Source organism: Pelodiscus sinensis, chromosome 7 (genome assembly GCF_052426305.1).
Source record: "Pelodiscus sinensis isolate ZL-2025 chromosome 7, ASM5242630v1, whole genome shotgun sequence".
NCBI classification, from domain to species: domain Eukaryota; kingdom Metazoa; phylum Chordata; order Testudines; family Trionychidae; genus Pelodiscus; species Pelodiscus sinensis.
In genome coordinates, this window is record NC_143058.1 from 42,966,656 (window position 1) to 42,987,615 (window position 20,960).

A 20,960-nucleotide genomic window follows, 5' to 3' on the forward strand; every position below is an offset into this window, starting at 1 on the left:
GCTCAAAAGCAGCCAGGCTCCCTGCCGGGACTGCCTGCAGACAGGGGCTGCTGGACCTGGCTTGAGCCAGGACTGAGCAAGCCCAGCTCATTTTCGGCTTGCAGTGCAGTGCAGAGCCACAGTGGGAGGTAGCTCCTAAACTTAGCGCAAGCCAGAACTGAGCGCTTCCTCCCTCAGGGTATGTCTACACTACAGCGCTAATTCAAACTAACGTAGTTCGAATTAGTTAATTCGAACTAAGCTAATTCGAACTAACGCATCCAGACTAAAAAACTAGTTCGAATTAGCATTTTGCTAATTTGAACTAGCATGTCCACATTAAGTGGACCCTGAACCGGGGTTAAGGATGGCCGGAAGCAGTGCCGGCAGGGCATCAGATGAGGACTTAGAGCGTGGAGATGCTGTCTCAGGCTAGCCGAGGGCTGTGCTTAAAGGGACCCGCCCCCCGCCCCCACCCCAGACAGACAGTTCACAGGGGTGCCCCCGCTTGCAAAGCAGTCTTGGCTTGGAGTGCCCTGAGTGCCCACACTGGGCACATCACAGCACTCGGCCATCAGACCGGCTGCACTTGCCGCAGGCTGCCATCTGGGGAGAGGGGGCAATTGGGGGGCTGCAGGAGAGCTTCCACCCCCAGAAGCCCGCAGAGCCAGCCCAGTCCTCCCCATTGGGGGCTCGTACCCCATTCCTCCCTCACCTTCTTCCACTTACCCTTCCCTAGCCCCCCTTCCTGATGTACAAAATAAAGAAAACATGTGGTCAAAAACAGAATCTCTCTTTATTGAACAAAACTTGGGGAGACTGGGAAAAAGAGGTGGGAGAGGGGAAGAGAGAGGGTGGGAGAGGGGAGGGCAACTACAATGATCAGAGGTTTGGAACAGGTCCCATATGAAGAGAGGCTAAAGAGACTGGGACTTTTCAGTTTAGAAAAGAGGAGACTGAGGGGGGATAGGATAGAGGTCTATAAAAGCATGAGTGGGGTGGAGAGGGTGCATAAAGAAAAGTTCTTCATTCGTTCCCATAATAGAAGGACTAGAGGACACCAAAGGAAAGGAATGGGTAGCAGGCTTCAAACTAGTAACAGAAAGTTGTTCTTCACAGAGCAAAGAGTCCACCTGTGGAACTCCTTGCTGCAGGAGGCTGTGAAGGCTAGAACTAGAACAGAGTTTAAAGAGAAGTGAGATAAAGTCATGGAGGTTGGGTCCATGGAGTGGTATTAGCCAGGGGGTAGGAGTGATGTCCCTGCCCAAAGTTTGTGGAAGGCTGGAGAGGGCTAGCCTCCCACTAGTTCGAATTAAGGGGCTACACAGCCCTTAATTCGAACTAGTAAGTTCGAACTAGGCTTAGTCCTCGTACAATGAGGTTTACCTAGTTCGAACTAAGCGCTCCGCTAGTTCGAATTAAGTTCGAACTAGCGGAGCACTAGTGTAGTGCCTATCAAAGTTAATTCGAACTAACGTTCGTTAGTTCGAATTAACTTTGTAGTGTAGACATACTTAGTGACTAATCACGTAGTTGTTAGAAATTCTATTGACTACACATTTATCTAATTACTCACTTCCTAACATCCCTACTGCAGAAGAACAATTTGTGTGTTGCACACAAGCTTCAGAGATAAAAGCAGAAGAGAGTCCATCCCTTCCCCGACGTGCAGACATTGTTTTTAGTGAAAGCGAAGCATGTGCACGGGAAGGAGAACGTTCTCTCACAGCACTTCCTTCCAAAGACAAAAGCTAAGTGGATGGAATGGACTGGAGATTTGGGGGATTTGTCTCTCTGTGTCATTAAAACTCAAGCTACTTTGATTGATAATATGGGCCAAATTCAGAAGTGACGTAAGTAAGATCCTATCAAATTCAAAGCCATGAAAAATGCATTAAGACCATGAAATCTGATCTCCTCTCTGAAATTTGGTGTGATTTTAACCTACACTATAAATAATTCATGGAGGAGAACAGTGTTTCTCAAATTGAGGGTCCTGACCCAAAATGGACTTGCAGGGGGTCACAAGTTTATTTTAGGGGGAAGGGTTGCAATATTGCCACTCTTACTTCTGCCTTAAGAGCTGGGCAGCCAGGGAACAGTGGCAGCCAGGGTGGTAATACCATGCCATGCTATCCTTACTTCTGTGCTGCTCCTAAGGATGGCATGGTACAGTACAGTATTGCCATGCTGACTTCTGCCTTCAGAGCTGAGTGGATGGAGAATGGCGGCTGCTGACTGAGGGTCCAGCTCTGCAGGCAGCAGTGGAGAAGTAAAGGTGGCAATACCACACCATGCCATCCTTTCTCTGCGCTGGTGCTAGTAATGGCTCTGCCTTCAGAACCGGCCTCCCAGCCAGTAGCCTCCACTCTCCAGCTGCCCAGCTCTGAAAACAGTGCTGCTGCCCACAGCAGTGCAGAAGAAAGAAAAGCAGTACTGCAACTCCCCCTACAATGGCCTTAATACCCCCCACAGCTCCTTTTTGGGGCAGGAGCTCTACAATTACAACACGGTGACATTTTAGATTTAAATACCTGAAATTTTGTAATTTACTATTTTAAATACCCTATTGCCATGAAATTAACTAAAGTAGACCATGAACATGGTAGGGCCCTAGACATAAGGAGTCAAAGACAGTACTCACAACTTCTTGCCACTGTGGTTAATATTCACTATCATTTCTATTGCCTCTGAATTTGGATATTATGTGATGGCAATTCAGTCATCTATATGACAAGTATTGGTGATCTCAGTCCAGTCCCCATTGGACTGCTGTAAACACCCAAGCTAACACCACAAGTGACAGACACATTGGTGTGCATGAGCCTGATGACTCACCTACCACCTCAACACCAGGGCTACGTCTACACTACATCCCTTTTTCGTAAAAGGGATGTAAATTAGACATATCGCAATTGCTAATGAAGCGGGGATTTAAATCTCCCCCGCTTCATTAGCATAAAAATGGCTGCCGCTTTTTTTCGGCACGGAGCTTTGCCGGAGAAAAGCACCAGTCTAGACACTGATCTTGCGGAAAATAAAGCCTTTTCCGAAAGATCCCTTATCCCTCTTGAAATAAGGGATCTTTCGGAAAAGGCTTTATTTTCCGCAAAATCAGAGTCTAGACTGGTGCTTTTTTCCAGCAAAGCTCTGTGTGGGGAAAAAAAGTGGCAGCCATTTTTATGCTAATGAAGCGGGGGAGATTTAAATCCCCGCTTCATTAGCAATTGCGATACATCTAATTTACATCCCTTTTACGAAAAAGGGATGTAGTAGACATAGCCCAGAGGTCTTCCTTTCTAAAATCGAAGCTCTGGCTCAGAAGCACGGGGAGCAACTTGTATGACTGCTACTGCCCATATTGGCCCTGTTCTGTGGGTCACTAGAAGGCTCTGGTGTCCAACACTGTCAATCCAGCATTTCCCACAGTATAAGACCAGTTTAATTTTTTTCATTAATATTGGGCATGTGGGGCTGTCATTGCTTACCACATAACTTTCAAAATAGGAAAAGCACTGTTTCCAGCACCACAACCAACCTGGAATTAAAACAGAAACAAAAATGAACACTAAGCCTTCAGATAAAGGCTATATCTCAGAGGGTTAGTCCCAAATTAACTGAAACTTTTACAATTGTTAAAGAGGCAAAAAGGAGTAAAATTACTTTGTTGCTCCTTAAACCACAACTCTCAGAAGCACTAACTCTTCTGCTATTCTCATGGGCCAGGATTTGGTTCTACAATCTCTCCCATGAAAAGATTCTTCTCCCAGAGGCAGTTGCACAGGAAATTGTACAGTTTTGTTGTATAATTTTGCTATTCTGTCACAAAGCACTGGTTTAGAGTGAAAAAATATTTTAGACTGGGATTTTCAGACAGGCCTAAGGGAATTAGGTGCAACATTCTCTGTAAGCTGTGTGGTTGGGAGCCACCCAGGAGAGATTCAAATGCCACCCAGCGAATTACCAGAGCACCTACAGCCAACAGCATGACTTTCTTTTGATGGTGCACATCTGCATGCGTGCACATAACAAAATGTATTCTGCAACTGGATGGAAAAAAATTACAGGGAACATTGCTTAGGAGCACAGCTCCCAACAACTTTCAATGGGAACTGGGCATCTTTCTTGGGTGCCTCTGAAAATTTCAGGTACAAGTCAAAAGTACTGTTATGAGCTCTGAATACCTGTTACCTTGATCATTACTAAGCAACCACTATATTTGAAGCCATCATTTGGCGTTGTAAATTATGCGTTGAATATCTGCAGTAAAGTACCTCTAGTATTCTGTAAGTAGCACCACTGCCAGGAAAGGATTCTTGCTTCACAGGTTCTTGTTCACAATTCTTAATGTGTTTGTTGTCAGCAACAGGTTCTGCTTGGTTTTTGTTGTATGCAAGTCCTTGTATAGAAGTTAAATCATCCACCAAATTATTCTGGCAATAGTCTTTGCCAACTTCAAACATTCTAGGAAAGCTCATATTTGTGCAATTGTTTGTAGCATTCAGTTTTGCATGGTCCCAAAATTTTTCCTCTGTATTCATCTGATCTTTTCTTCCTTTTGGAAGAATTTCGGGAAACTCCAGAAACAACCAATTACGATCCCTGAAAAAATTATTCTTATGAATCTTGTAAAATTCATTCCAGTATTTACTAGCTTCTCTTTCATATTTGTCTGGAATTAAAAAAAGAGAAGATGGGCACTTAACTGACATAATAAAACAATATGACAATTAAAAATTAAACTAGATAATAGCCGAGATAAAAGTTAAGAAATCTGATGCTCTCCACATGGTGTTTAAATGAAATATCAAGACTTCTAACCCCGTTCTTTTGTCTTTCTTCAAGGAAACTCTTACAGGATTTTAAAAAGGATTTTACCTGCATAAAGACTGAAGGATGCTTTCTGCATCATTCATTCTATTTTTGTTTAGTCATGCCCAAGGAGAATGTCACCAAAATGCAAAATAACCTGCTTACCTCAGTTGTATTTCATATAAACCAACTCCTAAAACTTCCATTTTTATAAATAAGAGATACATTAATTTACATCAACTATAAGGAAGGATATATAGAAATCTCGAAATGGGTTTGTAAAATATACATGCGCAGCAAAATATTAGTTTGCAATTCTCTCTCTATTATGTTATTACAAATCCACTCCTTCAAAGCCATATTTACCAATCACTATTATTGCATGTGGTCAACAGCAGCACACACTCTTTTAACCAGACCTTTGATGTGCTACCTAAAATGATAACATGTACAGGAGTAGGAGGAATGCTTGCTTACTTTGTAAAACTTTTAAAGAGATCTGCTAAAAATTGGCCATTCACGTTCAAGAATTCTGATTTCTGTCAATGTATGTAGTATTTAGTACATGATTTAACAACACAAATTCAGGGCCACTAATGCTGTATCACATTTTCCTGTCATTTTCCTTTGTATTTTAAAACAAAATTGCCCACAATCACTCCCACTTTTCAAAGTTAAATAAAGCTCAGAGGAACTAGTACAGGTGCTTGGATTAGGAGAGGTAGTAAGACATGTCAATGGGCTGAAGGAATACCTTGTACTAGAAATCTGCATAATTCAATACTAAAGAGCAAGATCCACTCATGCTTAGTAACAGTGCAGAGTTGTTTTACACTGTAAGTACAGAGTTAAATGAGGTAATATGTATTGGATTCAAAAGTCTGTCTTGCACTTGTATCCACATGATGATAAAAATGCAAAGCCAAGTCTCCTGCTCAAAAAAGTCTTAAATTAAATATCTTTGTTAGATTCACAAGTTTTCCTAAATATCTGACCAAAACACAGTTAAAAACCCTTGCATTTAACTTCCATGAAAGATTTCTAGATTTGATAGCTTGTTTAATACAGGAGCACAATGCTTAATATTAAAACCTTTTCATTCAAGTTCATTATTAACACTAGTTTGCTGGTCAGTCTTATGGGTTTTTTTGTTTTAATTCATCCTTCACTGTGTTGTGTCATTGCCAATTAGTTTCCTATCAATATGACAAAACCCATCATTATTAAATTAGTTCATTTAACAATTTCTTTATACTTCGATTGGAAAAGAGTGTATTACTCATCAAATTCAACCCACAGTGCTCCTGCGCAACTGTTCAATTTTGTGGTTCAGGCATAGAGTCAAGTAATGTGGTTTCCCATCTAACGAAATTATTAACTTTCCTTTCTTAATACCTGAAAGTTTCATAAGTAAGACGTGTCAGTCTATCTCCTGAATCATGTTTTTACTAGCTTCTCTTTATTCTGCCCAATTGTAGCACTTTCCAAAACCTGGGAAAGCACACAGTTTAGTGGTGCACTGAGCTTCTCAAATTAAGACCATGAAGAAATTTGTTACTTTGCCTAATTTTTAAAAATACACTCTTCAGTGCAGTTACGCTGCCACAGCCTGTAGCCATAGGTGCAGGAACTAGAAGTATGGGGGGTGCTGCCCACCCCTACCACCTTGTGCAGCAGGCGCTCTGCTGCCAACCCCATGTGCTGGCATTTTGGTTCGAGTCCACAGGCTGGGGGGCCTCTGCTGCTGGCCCGGGGCTTTGCTCCCAATCAAAGCTGGGGTGCGGGTTGACAGCCATTAGGGGGCTCATCACCCTCACTTCTAAAAATGTTCTCGCGTTACTGCTGGTAGCCCGGCTTGAGAAAAAGCTGAACGTGCTAATGAACAAACCAAATGCCCCCATGTGGTGGTATCAGTCCATTCAGTTTTGCATTTCCTGCTTGTATTGAGGCTTGTCACCACTGATATTACAGTGGTGTGGAAAAAAAATCATTTTTTCTTACTGCAGTGTCCAAGGTACCAAAATACCTGCTTCTTAGCTTTAGTCTAGTTCATTGGTAATAGAAATAAGCCAAAATGTGCTACCACTTACAGAACCAATCTGGAGTTTTTAAGACAACATTACTGGCAATGCTCACCTAATTCAAGTTTTAAATAGAGCAGTATTTTTAAAAAATTTCCTTGGATTCTTACATTTCTTGGCAATAAACAAATGAGTGCTTATTAATTTCTATCAAGTGCTAACTACATTATAATTTACTTTAGATGAGGAGTAAGAATTTCACATTAGCCACCTGTGCATACAGTTAGTTTTTCGGCCGGGGCTCATTTTCCTCTGTTTTCAATGAACAGATGAAAATATTAGATATAACGTTTCTCTTTTAAACTTTGAATTTGTGGATTTAGATAAACAATGAGAGGATGGAAAGAATGTAAAAGAGCAGGATACACAAAAGCATCTGAATAGGTTCATTTTTCAGTTAGTTGTACAGAGTCACTCCCATTAATCATGCTGGGAAATGCATGTCCTGTTCTCAGGGTACTATGCTATAAAGAAATACGTGTTAGAAAAAAATCCCTCAGTCCAAGTTGTTAAAAGCAACGAAAATTCAAACATACTCCAACATGTGTATCAACTAGGGATGTCAACATGCAGTCGACTACAAGATTAATCAATAAGCCTAGGTTTATCACTCCCCTCCCTTCCTGCCTCTGTATTAGGGAGGTTAAATTTAGATTAATTAACTAATCAAATAGTTGATGAGATTTCCATTGACTATTTGATTACTCAATAAGGGTGCCTCTGCCCCCCAGGGAGCGTGAGGTCTATGCGGAGCTCCCTGCAGGGCTTCTGCTTTTGCAATGTACAAGAGCCCCACTGGGCTCGCTCTCTCTCTGATAGAGGGAGGAACGGGGGGAAGCGACTAGTTGCATCACTACCATAATTTAGCGAATATACCCCGTGGGTTTTAGCTGTTTGAGTAAAAAAAAAAAAAATCTTGTATACCCCGTGCATGAGTATAACCTGCAAGGTATACGAGATTTTTCTGTGCCGGGGGTATATTTGTTAATTTATGGGGTGGGGGGGAGGGGAAATTAGCCTCCCCGGTTCCTGCGCAGCCACCAGCCTCTGGGCGGGGGAGCACTCATCCCTCGGTTCCTCTGCAGCCGCAAGAAGAGGCGGGGGAGCAGGAACCAACAGCCGTTGGGCGGGAGAGCACTCCTTCACCCCCCCACCCCCCCCGCCCTGTTCCTGCGTAGCTCTAGGAACCACCAGCCTCTGGGCGGGGGAGCGCTCACTGCCCAGAGAGTTGCTGGTGAGTAAAAAAAAACCCCTCTATATAACCTGCGCACAACTACAGCCCGCGCGGGGGGGGGGGGGGGGGAGGAGGAGAACGCGGGGTTTGTAAAAAAGAATATAACTTATGGGTTATCTTCACTAAATTATGGTAGTCAACTATCCGATAAGCTTTTGGTGATTGCTACTCTGTATCAGAGGCAATGGGGAAGAAGGGGAGTGGAAGCTAGACCCTGTGAAGAGCTGGCTTTAAGCAGGCGCCCCACAATCACCAAATCTGCCTGTCACCTGTGCTGTTACCTCTGATAGAAAGGCAGCAGCGTGAGGTGGCAGGGGGCTCCCAGGGAGTTGGTCCAGGAGTACACTGACTGCTGACCCTGTTCCCGGGGACTATCAAATAGCCATGTAACAGCTAAGATTTCATGTGGTTACATGACTATTCAATTACATGACATCTAACATCCCTAGTATCAATGTGTGTAGGCTCATAATGACAGTCTAGTTTGATGAAGTTCAAGTCCTGCCATCCCCATTGATACCCCTATACACACAAAATCACTGTTTTCAGAATATCTTCCTAATAATAGAAAGATTATCAGCCTCCAAGATTAATGCTGCAATAGATTTAATGCCTGAATTCTGGGAATGTACAAAAACCAAATAGAACAAACCGAGGATTCTGCATTTCTTGCACATGGAGATCTCCTTCCCATTCCTACAAAGAACACTATTCATGGAATAAAGAGCTGCAATATTCTATATTGCTGATTTTTCATTGAAATATGCAGTATAACCTGCCTTACTCGCCTCCTTCATTCCAGTAGCTCAGAAATTCTGCAGTACGTGCACGTGTGGAGGCAAGTGCTGATTTTCAATTGTGGGTAACTGAGTCATTCGGGATATGAATTCAGTGAGATCTAACTGTGAGCAGAAATTCTACTGTGAAAATGCCTCCAGTGCATGTATGCTTTCACTTCTGTAAGAAGGTATTCTACAGACAAGGCAAAGCCATGAAAATTTTAATTCCTTTTCTTCCCATATCCACCATCCTTCTGAAGAGGGAATTTACAGCCAGACAAGGAAACAACTCAGTTCACATGAGTCACTTCTGAATTATAAGAAAAAACATTTTCTGCCTAGGGATTGAGCACTATGTCTCTAAAGCACATCTAGCACAAAATGTCTAGGGCATAACCTGGGACCAGAAATCCATCTTAGATCTCCTGGGAGACAGCACTATGCACATCTACTGGCTCATTAAGCTGCTCTGCAATCAAACAAAAAACAAATGTGAAAATCTTCATGAGAACTTAAGGTTTCATTACCCCAAATGACTGGAAATGCACTCCTTTTCACTATGGTGACAGTATAAGCAACAATGTGGGGTTAATGTGAAGCATTGTAAAGGTGAGGATTCACAACTCTGGAAATCATAATTTGTAGATTTCATCATATTAGGCTGAGGCCTGTTGCCCTGGAGAGAGGTAAAATATTTTAAAAGGATAACTGAATAGCTAAGTAAAGGTGAATGTTTTTGGACAAGTTTATTGTGGTTAATAAGACAAAGATAAATACGATGAAAAGGTGGATTTAATCAAGGAAAAATATAAATAAATAGAGAGCATTCTTTGGAATTATGGTTAATTACCTTGATCTTCTGGGTCAACTCGCACAAACGAGTTCTCTGTAGCTTTTTCCCTGGCCCTTTCTTCTTCTTCTTGGGTCCACTGCATGTGGTCCCTGCAAAAAGACAGTTACAGAACACATTTTAATATGATTTCTCTATAGCCTTTTTTTGGGGGGGGAGGAAGAAGTGGGAACTGCTTACATATTAACTACATTGTATGTTCCAGGGTCATATAAATACTTTCTAGTGCAAGATAATTCTTTAGCTCATCTGGATGCAACCTGGAACTCCTACAGTTCTTAAGTTTAATTATTTTGCTTTGTTCTGTGTTCCAGCAGCCTCTGTACTGGCAGCTAATATAAAGTGCTCGCCTAACAGAGCACCCTACAAGCTGATTATTTGAATGAATCTGTGGCATGTTGTCTTTTGTTGCTCTCTCTGTGAGACGTTCTGTAGCTATCCCTTTACTCTATGATTTGTTCTCACACTGGCCATGATGGAAATCATAGTGCTGCTTTTTTATATTTTTGTAATTTTTTAAAAAAGTCTTTCGACTTACCTTGCATTTCTCTATGTTGTTTTGTTCTTGCATAAAGCTGAATCATTAAGTTGAAGCAATATATTGTATATTACATTCCAACCTCCCTCCCCAAGTGCATCACCTTAACTTTTCCTCTGTGCGTTTACAGTTATACAATCTGGTATCCCACTATGTCCTACAGAACTGTAATTTTAGAAACATATACAAAAATTTAATACAAAAATATTATTCAATGGTTTGATGAAAGACATTTGCCATTTCTATGTTTGCTTATGGACTACAAATCATGGATACAGCATCCAGAAGGATGGTGCTTTGAAGCAATTAATAACCAAGCATGAACAATCAGACAGGAATAAAGATTCAGATCTCTTGGCCAATTAATAACTTGTAAATGTCAACCAGACTGGAGTTAATGAATACTGGAGCCAATGCCCTAAAATCACACTATGCCTGTGTCTCCAAAGCACACTTCAATTTTTTGCAATGTGAGCAAATTCCCAGGACTGGCACAGATTCAAAACTGTGAGCTTGTTGGAGTTGAAAATCTAAGCTTTTGTGTGTTACAGAAAACGATGAATCACCAGTGACATAAATCTCAATCAGTAAAATGATTAAACATAGATGTCCAACTGCAAATAGGGCAAAATAACTGGCATTTTGTTTTCTTCACTGGATTTAGCATGCACCTTGTCAGTTAACTCTGTTTATATGCATTTATTTTGTATCTCATGTTAGTTGCATCTTGATTCAGTTTAGCGGACCTGTTAGCACAGCTTCTGATCCAAAGAATACACTTGTTAGTAATGTTTATCATGTGAAGGGCCAAAGTTCAATTAAATAGGAAAATATTCATTGCTAAGACAGGGAAACACTTTTATCCACAAATTCTTATCCAGCCTAAATGGAAGAAGGAAGACCAATCAGTAGAGCCCTGCATAGTTACAAAGTTTATATCCGCATCCATATCAGCAAAAATGAGCCATGGATATCTGCATCCACCTGTGGATTTAAAGCAGATATCCACAGATTTGCAGGGCTCTACCAACCAGTTTCTTAAAAAGGTGAGATATGCTGCAATGCTTTGTGGTTCCAGAACACATTACTGTGCCATGTAAAACTGTTCATCTTGATCATACAACAAATTCATATAATAAGTGGAACAAAATAAGGCTCCGACCCAGGCTAGTGCTGAACTCCTGAAATTCCTATTCAAAGGTAACTCTCAGATCATGCCCTAAAGACCTACTCCTGATCCCATCAGAGTCACTGGCAAAAACTCATTTACTTCAGCATAAGCAGTATTGGGACCTAACTGGTTTACTTTAACTTCTTCTTAAGATTGTTTGAAAACTATAAGCTTTGGGAGCAGCATCTTTCTCTTCGCTTCCTAGCAAATTTTGGGTACTGCTATAATAATCATCTCAAATCCATACTAGCGATAAAGGTTAAATTTATTTTATCTTGTAAATTAAATTTGAATAGAACTGAATTCTTCTGCTTTAAAATGCACCAGACGCTTTTTTTGAGCATATTACTAACCATGCTATACTGATTTTCAAATAGGGTCAAGTATCATTCAAGACTCCCCCAGTTAAGTTATTCCTGAAATCATCAGCTTGTGCTATGTTCTTCACAATTGAAAATAAAATTCTTACATCATGAAGAAGGGGCTATGTGACCTGAAATGCGGAGCAGGGAGATAGAAACAAGTCAAGCCAATTCTTGAATGTGAAACATAAAAACTAAAAAATACAAAAAGCCTTCTGAAAGTTAAACAGCAAATAGATATGGCAAACAGACATTGATGTTGTCAGCATTACATAAGGAAGTTTACACATAAAGATGATCAGAGACTAAGATGTGGACAAGCCTGCTTTCCATAACAATTAGGGTATGTCTACACTACACTGTTATTTCAAAATATCTTATTTCAAAATAGTTATTTCGAAATAGCTTATTTCGAAATAACGCGTCTACACACAAAATGCATTTTGAAATAGCATTTTGCTATTTCGAAATAGCATGTCCACACTGAGTGGACTCTGAATTGCATTAAGGCTGGCTGGAACCAGTTCCGGCAGGGCACCAGGTTAGGACTTACTGTGTGGGGCTGCTGCCTGAGCCTATCTGAGGTTTGTGCTTAAAGGGAGCCCCCCCGACAGCCAGTTCTCAGGTTTCCCTGCTTGCTTGTCTACTTCAATGAGGGACAGTAAAGCATTTTGTCTCTGCGTGCTCTGCTTGCCCTCACTCGGGACACCACAGCACTCTGCAACATGTAGCCAGAGCTGCCCCTGGGCACTCTGGTGCTTCTCACGGACACGTTGCTGTGAGCCTGGCTGCACTTTCTGCAGGCTGCCATCCGGGAGGTCCATCGGGGGCCGTCAGTATTCAGGAGGCCCTGCAGTAGAGCTTCCACCCTGAGGAGCACTAAGAGCCTCCCTGGTCTGCCCCACTGGGGGCTTGTGCCTCATTCCTCCCTCACATCCTTCCATTTACCCCTCGCTAATACCCTTTCTGATGTCAAATAAAATAAATGTATTTTCATGAACACACCCACTCTTTCTTTAATAAAACTGGGGGGGGGGGAACGAAACTCTGGTGAGAGTGGGAAAAGGAGGCGGAAGAGGGGAGAAGAGAGGGTGCGAGAGGGGAGGCGGAAACCTGAGAGGAGGGTGCTGGAAGGGGGAAGCAAGGGGGAGGGGAAGCTCAGGGTCTTGCTGGACCAACTTGCTTGTCATGCAAACCTGCTCCTGGGTTTGTATGTGGCCTTTGGTGGCCAGGCTGGCAGCTATCCTGCCATAGACGGCCGCGTTCCTCCATCTAGTGCGGAGATCATGGATGTTGGAGGCATCCCCCCCAAAACCTGAATAAGTTCCATTATCTCTACCCTGAACCAGGAAGGCTCCTGGGAGCTGGCAGACTGCTCCTGGAGAGTAATGGAGGGCTGGCTGCCAGTGGCTTGCTGGCTCATGTTTTGGGGTCACTGGGTCAGGGGCAGTGACTACTGGCTCTGGGCTGGCAGGCTTGGAGCTGGCACAGGCACTGTGGCCAGAGTCTACCCCTTTAAGGGCTCCAGGAAGGGGGGAAGGGAGAGAAGTGTTCTTGGTTGGGGCTGGAGTGGCCACCAGGGCACCCTGGGAAGACTGGAGGCCCCCTATTTCAAAATAAATGTCTACACAGCACTTATTTCTAAATAGCTATTTCGAATTTGGCGTTATTCCTCGTAGTATGAGGTTTACCAAATTCGAAATAAGCGCTCTGATGTTTATTTCGAAATAGCGGTTCGGCTGTGTAGACGCTAGGAAAGTTATTTCAAAATAAGGACTGTTATTTCGAAATAACTTTGCTGTGTAGACATACCCTTATATATTTTTTCTCTCTTCAGATGCATGCTTTCTTTAACAAGTCTTTGTTATGGGTAAAGCAAGGAAAATCGCACCTATGTCTGATTTTGCTGTGTTTCTCTTAGTCAATGATGTAAGAGAGTAGGGGTGGGAAACCTCAGGCTCGGCTTGCCTAGATCTGGTCCCCGAGGCTCAGGGCACCCCCAGCATTGGGGAGCCCACGCTGTCGCTCCAGCTGCTTCCCCAACCCCTGGGGCTGGAGCATACAAAGTCTATTAGGCTGGGCCCCTATAGGCTCTTGTGTGCAATCGACACTCTCTGCATTCCTTTCTCTTCTGTTAGGGGCCACAGTAAGGATCCCCTCCCCCCCCACTTCTCACTTGTGTGCGGCCCCCAACCGATTTTTCTGTGGGTCAGCAGCCCCCAACCCGAAAAGGTTCCCCACCCCTATAATAGAGCATGTTCCACACCCATTTGCAAAATGTGGTATCCTGATACCACAGTTTGGACACTGAGGTTCAAGACTGATGGTAGGTAAACATATAGAGTGTGACCCTAACCATGGAGGACAGGAAGACCCAATATGAGAACAACAGCATAAGTAGCACACAAGTAAGGTATGACTGTTTGGCGGTAATCCTTCCATGTGCTCAGAAAGCCAGTAGTTCCTATGCAATACAAACTAAACTCTGCTCTCAGTGACATGGGTGTAACTGTTATTGACTGGAGCAGGAATTACACATATGTAACTGAGATCAAAATTTGGTATGAAATATAAAAGGAAACTTTGTCTTATAAGCCACGAATAATGTCTGCAGTCCCCTAATAAAATGGAAAACAAGAATCCCTTTGCCAACATTAATTGAAATCGATGCTTAAATGTGCAACTGGCTATTCAATTCCCAACCATACAAGTGAATCTCATTCTGTATTTTGAGGGGGTTGTTAATTAATTTAATTCAGCCAGTTTACTCAAGCTGCTGTTCACAAGACACAGAGGAAGGATAAGAGATAAACCTGTAAAATAAAATAACAAAAATAATCAAATCTGGAGTCCCGAAGGAAGCCAGTTAGTCAGCACATGTATTACAAAGGGAAAAGGAAACTAAAGAGCTCTGGTCGCTCTTAAAAGACAAGGAAGTCTTGATAACCAGGGAACTTTGTTCATTTTCTAATACCTTACTTAACATAAGGAACAGCATTCCCTGACTATCCCACAGGGATATGCCTCATGCTATGATAATGTGCTTCAGGTATCATGGTGGCCTGAAGTTTTCATTCTCAATTTATGACTTGTAGATTTTGTTCCAATTATATTTTCATTAAGGGGAACAAAAACTCTTGGTTTTTCCTGAAAGTCTGTATCAGATGGGTGACATGTCTCTCACATTGTAAGACTAGAATTTGGATGCTTTAAAGGAAACTGCTTGTCCTTTCCTACAGGCCAACTAGAACTATGATAAAACTTACAGAAATACTTTAAACACTTCTTTCAATAGTGCTCCCTACAGGGGCCCTACGAGCTATCCATCTCAACTCCATAAGGATAATATTCACTTGAGTATGTCTGATGTAAGATCCAACAATTCTACCTTCAGTTTTCCCACTTTCCACTAGCTTTCCTATTAACATGGGGCCAAACTGCCCCCACATGAAAATCCAGCAGATTTCTGGCCTGATCAGAGAGCATGAATGGAAGAAGACATTTTCTGCACTGTTTTGCATAATTTTTCACTTCTTTAAATGATGAAAGATCATGCAACAAGAATCTACAGAAACATGCCAAAGCATAGAAGCCAAAAGGAAAGGATACAGGATTCCATGTAAGCAAAGCCCCATCTAATTACTTGACAGCACTCCCAATAAATCCTACATGGGTTTAACTGGGAAACCAAGATTAAATAAACCTATTAAACCTGTTAAATAATAGTACACCACCCACCACATTAACCAGGAGAGAAAAAATTCTGCAAACCAGCAAATTATCTAATGAGCATCTTAATTACGCAGATTCTTCTTCTAAGATGTACACTCTCCTATGAATATGTAGGTAACTAAAAACAAAACTTGGAAACAAAGCTTGGACTGGCCCTTTTTATGCTTAGCTGTGGCTTGTTTTAAACAGTATTCCTCAAAGTGTTCCATGGGCCCGTTTTGGGAAAGCTACTAACAGGCCCACACGGCCGTATTTACCTAAAATGTCCATAACCATGGAGCCCTGCAGCTCCCATTGGCTATAGTTCGCTGTTTCCAGCCAATGGGAGCCATGGGGCTCCATGGCTACAGACTTTTGAATGCTAGTATAAGGATAGAGACATTCCCAAGGCCCCTTACTGGACAAATCCCAATAGAGAGGAAAGTGGGTGGGTCATGACATAGACATGTGCAACATTTATGAAGAACAATTGTTATAGAAAAGTAAGTAACTGTTTTTTCTTCTTTGAGTACTTGCACATATCCAAGCCACTGCAGGTATTCACGAGCAGACAAACATAGAGATGGGCTTGGTGTGCGCCTGACCTGTACTAAGAAAACCTACTGAAAACTGGAATTGTCCCTGGATTGGCATAATTGGCAGAAACGGCATAATTTAAAACAAAAGTGTGCACACATGATCAAGTTGCCACTTCACAAATGTCTATGACAGGTACTTGTGCCAAGAAAGACGTAGATGTTGCCTATGTTCTAATAAAATGTGCCAATACCTACCTGGTAAGGTTATATTAGCCAAACAGTAGCATAAACAAATGCATGAAGAGATCAAGGAAGAAATCCTCTGAGTAGCCATTGATCTGTCTTTAGCTCTGTTCACATTTGCAATGAACAACAGAGGTCTAAAGGACTTAGTATGTTCCAGACAGAAAGCAAGAATCCTTCTCATATCCAGTGAATGCAGTCTCTTGGGGGGGAGGGGGGTTGAGGAGGAGAGGGAGAAAGAAAAAAAGGGGAAAATAAGAAAACAAAAGAAAGAAGACAAATAGACTGTCTGGTTAATGTGAAAATTAGAGACTACCTATGTGAGAAATTTTGGATGAGGGAGAATATAAATCTTATCTCTATGGCAAATTATGTAAGGAGGGCCTGTTACTATAGCTTTTAATTCTCTCACTATTCTGGCCAAGGTAATGGTCCCAAGAAATGTTGCCTTAATATACAGGTGCAGCAGAGAGCAGGCTGCACAGTGCTCAAGAGCTGGTTCCATGAATTTTCTTATAATCACAGAATTCTAGAACTGGAAGGGACCTCGAGAGAGCATTAAGTCCAATCCACTGCCCTCATGGCAGAACCAAACACCTTCTAAGACCATCCCTGAAAGATGTCTATCCAAACTGCTCTTAAATATCTCTATTCAGGAGATATTGGCTGCTCCTGGGAGTGGTACGTGGCCAGGGAAGGCAGGGAGTCTGCCTGAGCAGCAGCCCTGCTACACCACCAAAGAACAGCAGAGACTGGGAGAGTCCCCAGGATAGACCAGTCAATTGCGATTGACTGGTTAGTGACCACTGCGTTAGCCTGTCACGTTACTGGATTTTAGGTGAGCAGCCAGGTCACTGCTGTGCCCATGGGGGGGTGTTTGCCCGAAAAGTTGGTACAAAAGTGGCCATGTGAGGTGTCAAACAAAAGCTTATTGTCTACAGATTCTGTATATGCTTTTCATATACCTGTATAATGTCTGTGTATGAAGTTATAAATATGTACTCTGTGTTGATGCTGAAAGATTCTCTGTCTGAGGCAGAGCAATGGGCCGGGAATGTTTGCCCATAGACATGCTAATGAGCAAAGCCCCAGGGAACAATGGACCTCTGGAGACCAAAGACACACCTGGCCACTGGCCATGTGATTCACTCCAGCTTGGAAGAAGCCAAGAGGGGATATAAATAGGCCAGGTGGCCGACTCCATCTTGGTGCTCAGCTCAGCTCTTCATCCCAGAGGCAAGAGTGCAGGGATCGAGGAGCCAGAATGAACAGTGGACCCATCTGACATAGGATGTACACCAAAGACTTTTAAGCCAGCAGTTATAACATCTCTGCTGCAAGCCTGCATCAAGAACTGGGAGATTCAATGCATGTAATGTATGATAATTTAACAACCTTACTCTCGTGCTTTTCTTTCTGGTAGTAATAAACCTTTAGATGTTAGATTTAAAGGATTGGCTCAGCGTGGTCTTGTGGGTAAGATCCAGAGGGTAAACTGACCTGGTTGGTTTCTTGGAACCGGACAGAACTTGTTCGGGGTAGATGAGATTGGGTCTTAAAACCCCTCACCTGTGGGAAAGCCCGGGGCTGTTTGGGGCACGGAGAGAGCTGGGCTATCAGAGGGGTTTTGCTCGTGAGGCTTCACGCTGGCCAGGCAGGCAGCTGAAGTGCTCTGTGGGAGTGGTTTGTGGCCTATTTGGGAAGGTCTCCAGTCTAGGGGCTGTAAGGAATCCCTAGTTTGAGCAATTCGCCCTGAGCGGACGCCCTCAGCGGTGCCCAGACCCGGCCCGGCCCGTCACATAGCCCATCAGCTGAGCAGGTCCTTTTCCAATCACCATAACTAGCTGAACTTGTCAGGACCAAGTTCAGATCCCAAGGAGGTATGGGATTTTGCATGTGTGGGTACAATCTGACCAAACCGTTTAGAGGTCTGCTGGTAATGGGTTTGGAGAAAAGGGATCTACTATCCACTGAAACGTGGAAGGCTGAACTGCCCTGCCAAATGCACTCTTATAGAACTAACAAACAAACTTGTAGATATAGAATACAATCCACTATGAAGTTCTGGGAGCCCACCCTGGAGATGTGCCTTTCTGATGGTACCAACACATGGAAATGCCAGGTAAGTGTTCCTAGTTGAGGGTTTTTTGCTATTTAGAAGAACTTTCTGAATGTCCCTTGAACCGGATCTCTCAAATGGTGCTAACTATGAAGTACCTACACTATAAAATTAAGGTCTCAGAGGCTAGGACAGTGGGTGCCTGTGGACCAGAGAAATGATGTCTGGATCTAACAGGAGAGACAGTGGAGGCTCGAATAGATGAAGCCATGCTAGTGCTATAAGGATGAGGCAAGCATGATCTCATTTGACTTCCAATAAAAACCAGGGTAACAAAGGAACTGGAGGAAAGGTATAGAGGAAAGAATTCTTCCAGAACAGAAGAAAAGCACCTGTCAGTGAGCCTGGGCTGAGACCTCCCAGGGCACAAAGCTGATGTCATTTTCTGTTTGGTTTTGTTGTAAACAGACCACTTGGGGAGTTCCCCAAAGCCGGAAGATGGATTTGCCCATGTCTGGGAATACCCTCTCTCAGTGATGAGCGCTTCTTTCCTGAACAAGGGGAGGGATAGCTCAGTGGTTTGAGCATTGGCCTTCTATACCCAAAGTTGTGAGCTCAGCCCTTGAGGGAGCCATTTAGGGATCTGAGTCAAATCTGTCAGGGATGGTACTTGGTCCTGCCGTAAAGGCAAGGGACTTGACTCGATGACCTCTCAAGGTCCCTTTCAGCTATATGAGATAGATATGCTAGGCAGAGCCTCTAACTTCACTTGACTTCAGTACCAACACACTCAATAGAAGATCTAACTTGAGGAAGGCCCAAAGTTTTTTCTTTGGCATCAGCAAATGGCTGATGGGTTTATGAAGTGGATAGTTTGATGAGGTAACATGATCTTGGCAATTAACTGACCTTTCACTATCAGGGTAAATAGGCCAATGGTGGGAAGATAGGAGTTACTATAGAGAACTTTTTTCTGGGTGTCTGGTTGGTGAGTCTTGTCCATATGCTCAGGGTTCAGCTGATTGCCATATTTGGGGTTGGGAAGGAATTTTCCTTCAGGGTAGATTGGCAGAGGACCTGGAGGTTTTTCACCTTCCTCAGTAGCATGGGGCACGGGGCACTTGCAGGAAGATTTTCTGCAGTGGGTGGGTGAGATTCTGTGGCCTGCATTGTGTAGGGGGTCAGACTAGATGATCATAATGGTCCCTTCTGACTTTAAAGTCTATGAGGCATCAAGCAGCTACAGACATCTCTGCTGGGCTGCTCCATACCAAAGCTGATGTAAATGGGCTGCTTTTCCCATGTGATGACCCTGAAGAAGGGCAAAGCAACTCCTCCATAGGAAAGTACCCAAGTTTTGCTGCTCTGTCTTTTTGCAAGCAGGGCTTGAATCCTTTACAAACGTGATATTAGTAAATAATGTGGGATTCCTTCTAACATCTGAAGCAGGCTGGGGTTTCTGACTGGCAGAAGCTTAGTGGAAGTCCAGCAGGCGTAAACGCTGGTGTTCCAGTACTGATCCTGGTATTGCAAGATAAAGACTGGCCAAAATAGACCTAAAATGAAATCGAGCACTAAAAACTAGCTAAAACTAACATTGAACAACAACAGGATATAAAATATACACAAAAGGAGTGAGGGAAATACTTTTTACAAGTCTGGACTCATTCTGATAACTATCACAGGTATCAAGAAGGAACAGGGAGGGGAGGCGGGCTAACTCTGTCCTCTTATACAGTATGTAGTGGCAACAGAGGGCACTCAGACCACAATGACAGGTTCTTCTGACAGTACCAGTTGTTGATATTTCTCCATCAACTGTGCACAATGTATGCATGTGCCTACTGTGCAGTGGACATGCGCAACATCTGAAAGAAGATTAAAAGTGTTATGAATCAGTATCAAAGATCAAGCTTGAAGAATCAACTCACCACATGTTATGTTCAAAAACTTTAGTAGGATCAGTTAAAATCCGTGACCCAAGTGGAGCAATTGGTCGTCTGCTACTTTGGCATCTCTTTTCCTTTGGCATCATCTTACTTTTCCTCAGATATGATGCAGATAGCCTTTTAATGACATTCATTTTCATTACAGACCTGTAAAAACACAATCCACTGAAATGATAGCTCTGCTAGAACTTATTTGTATATGCCACTTACAAGAGACTTTGGCCAAGTTGTCAAGCTGCATATGGCTTTAACGATCCAGCATTTTTTAGTCAATTAAAATATTTTTTTAAAATTTTGACATCTTTTAAGAGTGCTGGAAACCCAAATAACCCAAAATGTGCTACTGCTACATAGGGGGTAGGAGGTAAAACTTGTCAATTTCTACTTGCAAAGTCCAATCAGACAGTGATAAAAAGTCACACACACACTGGTGAATAAGTATTTTGTTTTTCCATTTGAAAAATGTAAAATGTTATTAGTAATCAAATCAACAAAATTATTTTTGGATTATTTTGTTTTTATCTTGATGCTGTCTCTTTAAAAAATAATCAAAAACTGATCTGAGAGCAAACTATTTGTTCTAGTGGAAACATATTGTTATTCTGCTTGACATTTTTCACCTCACTCAGTAGGTTACAGTCTTCAAAGGATTT

The 20,960-nt window shown here is 42.6% G+C and overlaps 1 protein-coding gene across 6 annotated transcripts in view; it reads right to left on the bottom strand.

Moving 5' to 3' along the window:
• The window catches only part of METTL8 (methyltransferase 8, tRNA N3-cytidine), a 218,229-nt gene that overhangs the window by 12,369 nt on the left and 184,900 nt on the right, over positions 1 to 20,960 (bottom strand). For all 6 annotated transcript variants that reach the window (XM_075933619.2, XM_075933621.2, XM_075933618.2 and 3 more), the window contains 4 exons: positions 20,290 to 20,454; positions 9,736 to 9,827; positions 4,254 to 4,651; positions 3,468 to 3,517 (listed from right to left, as the gene is read on the bottom strand). In XM_075933619.2, coding sequence (XP_075789734.2) covers positions 3,468 to 3,517; positions 4,254 to 4,651; positions 9,736 to 9,827; positions 20,290 to 20,447 — 698 coding nt within the window. In that variant the 5' untranslated portion in view covers positions 20,448 to 20,454. The remainder of the gene's footprint in view (positions 1 to 3,467; positions 3,518 to 4,253; positions 4,652 to 9,735; positions 9,828 to 20,289; positions 20,455 to 20,960) is intronic.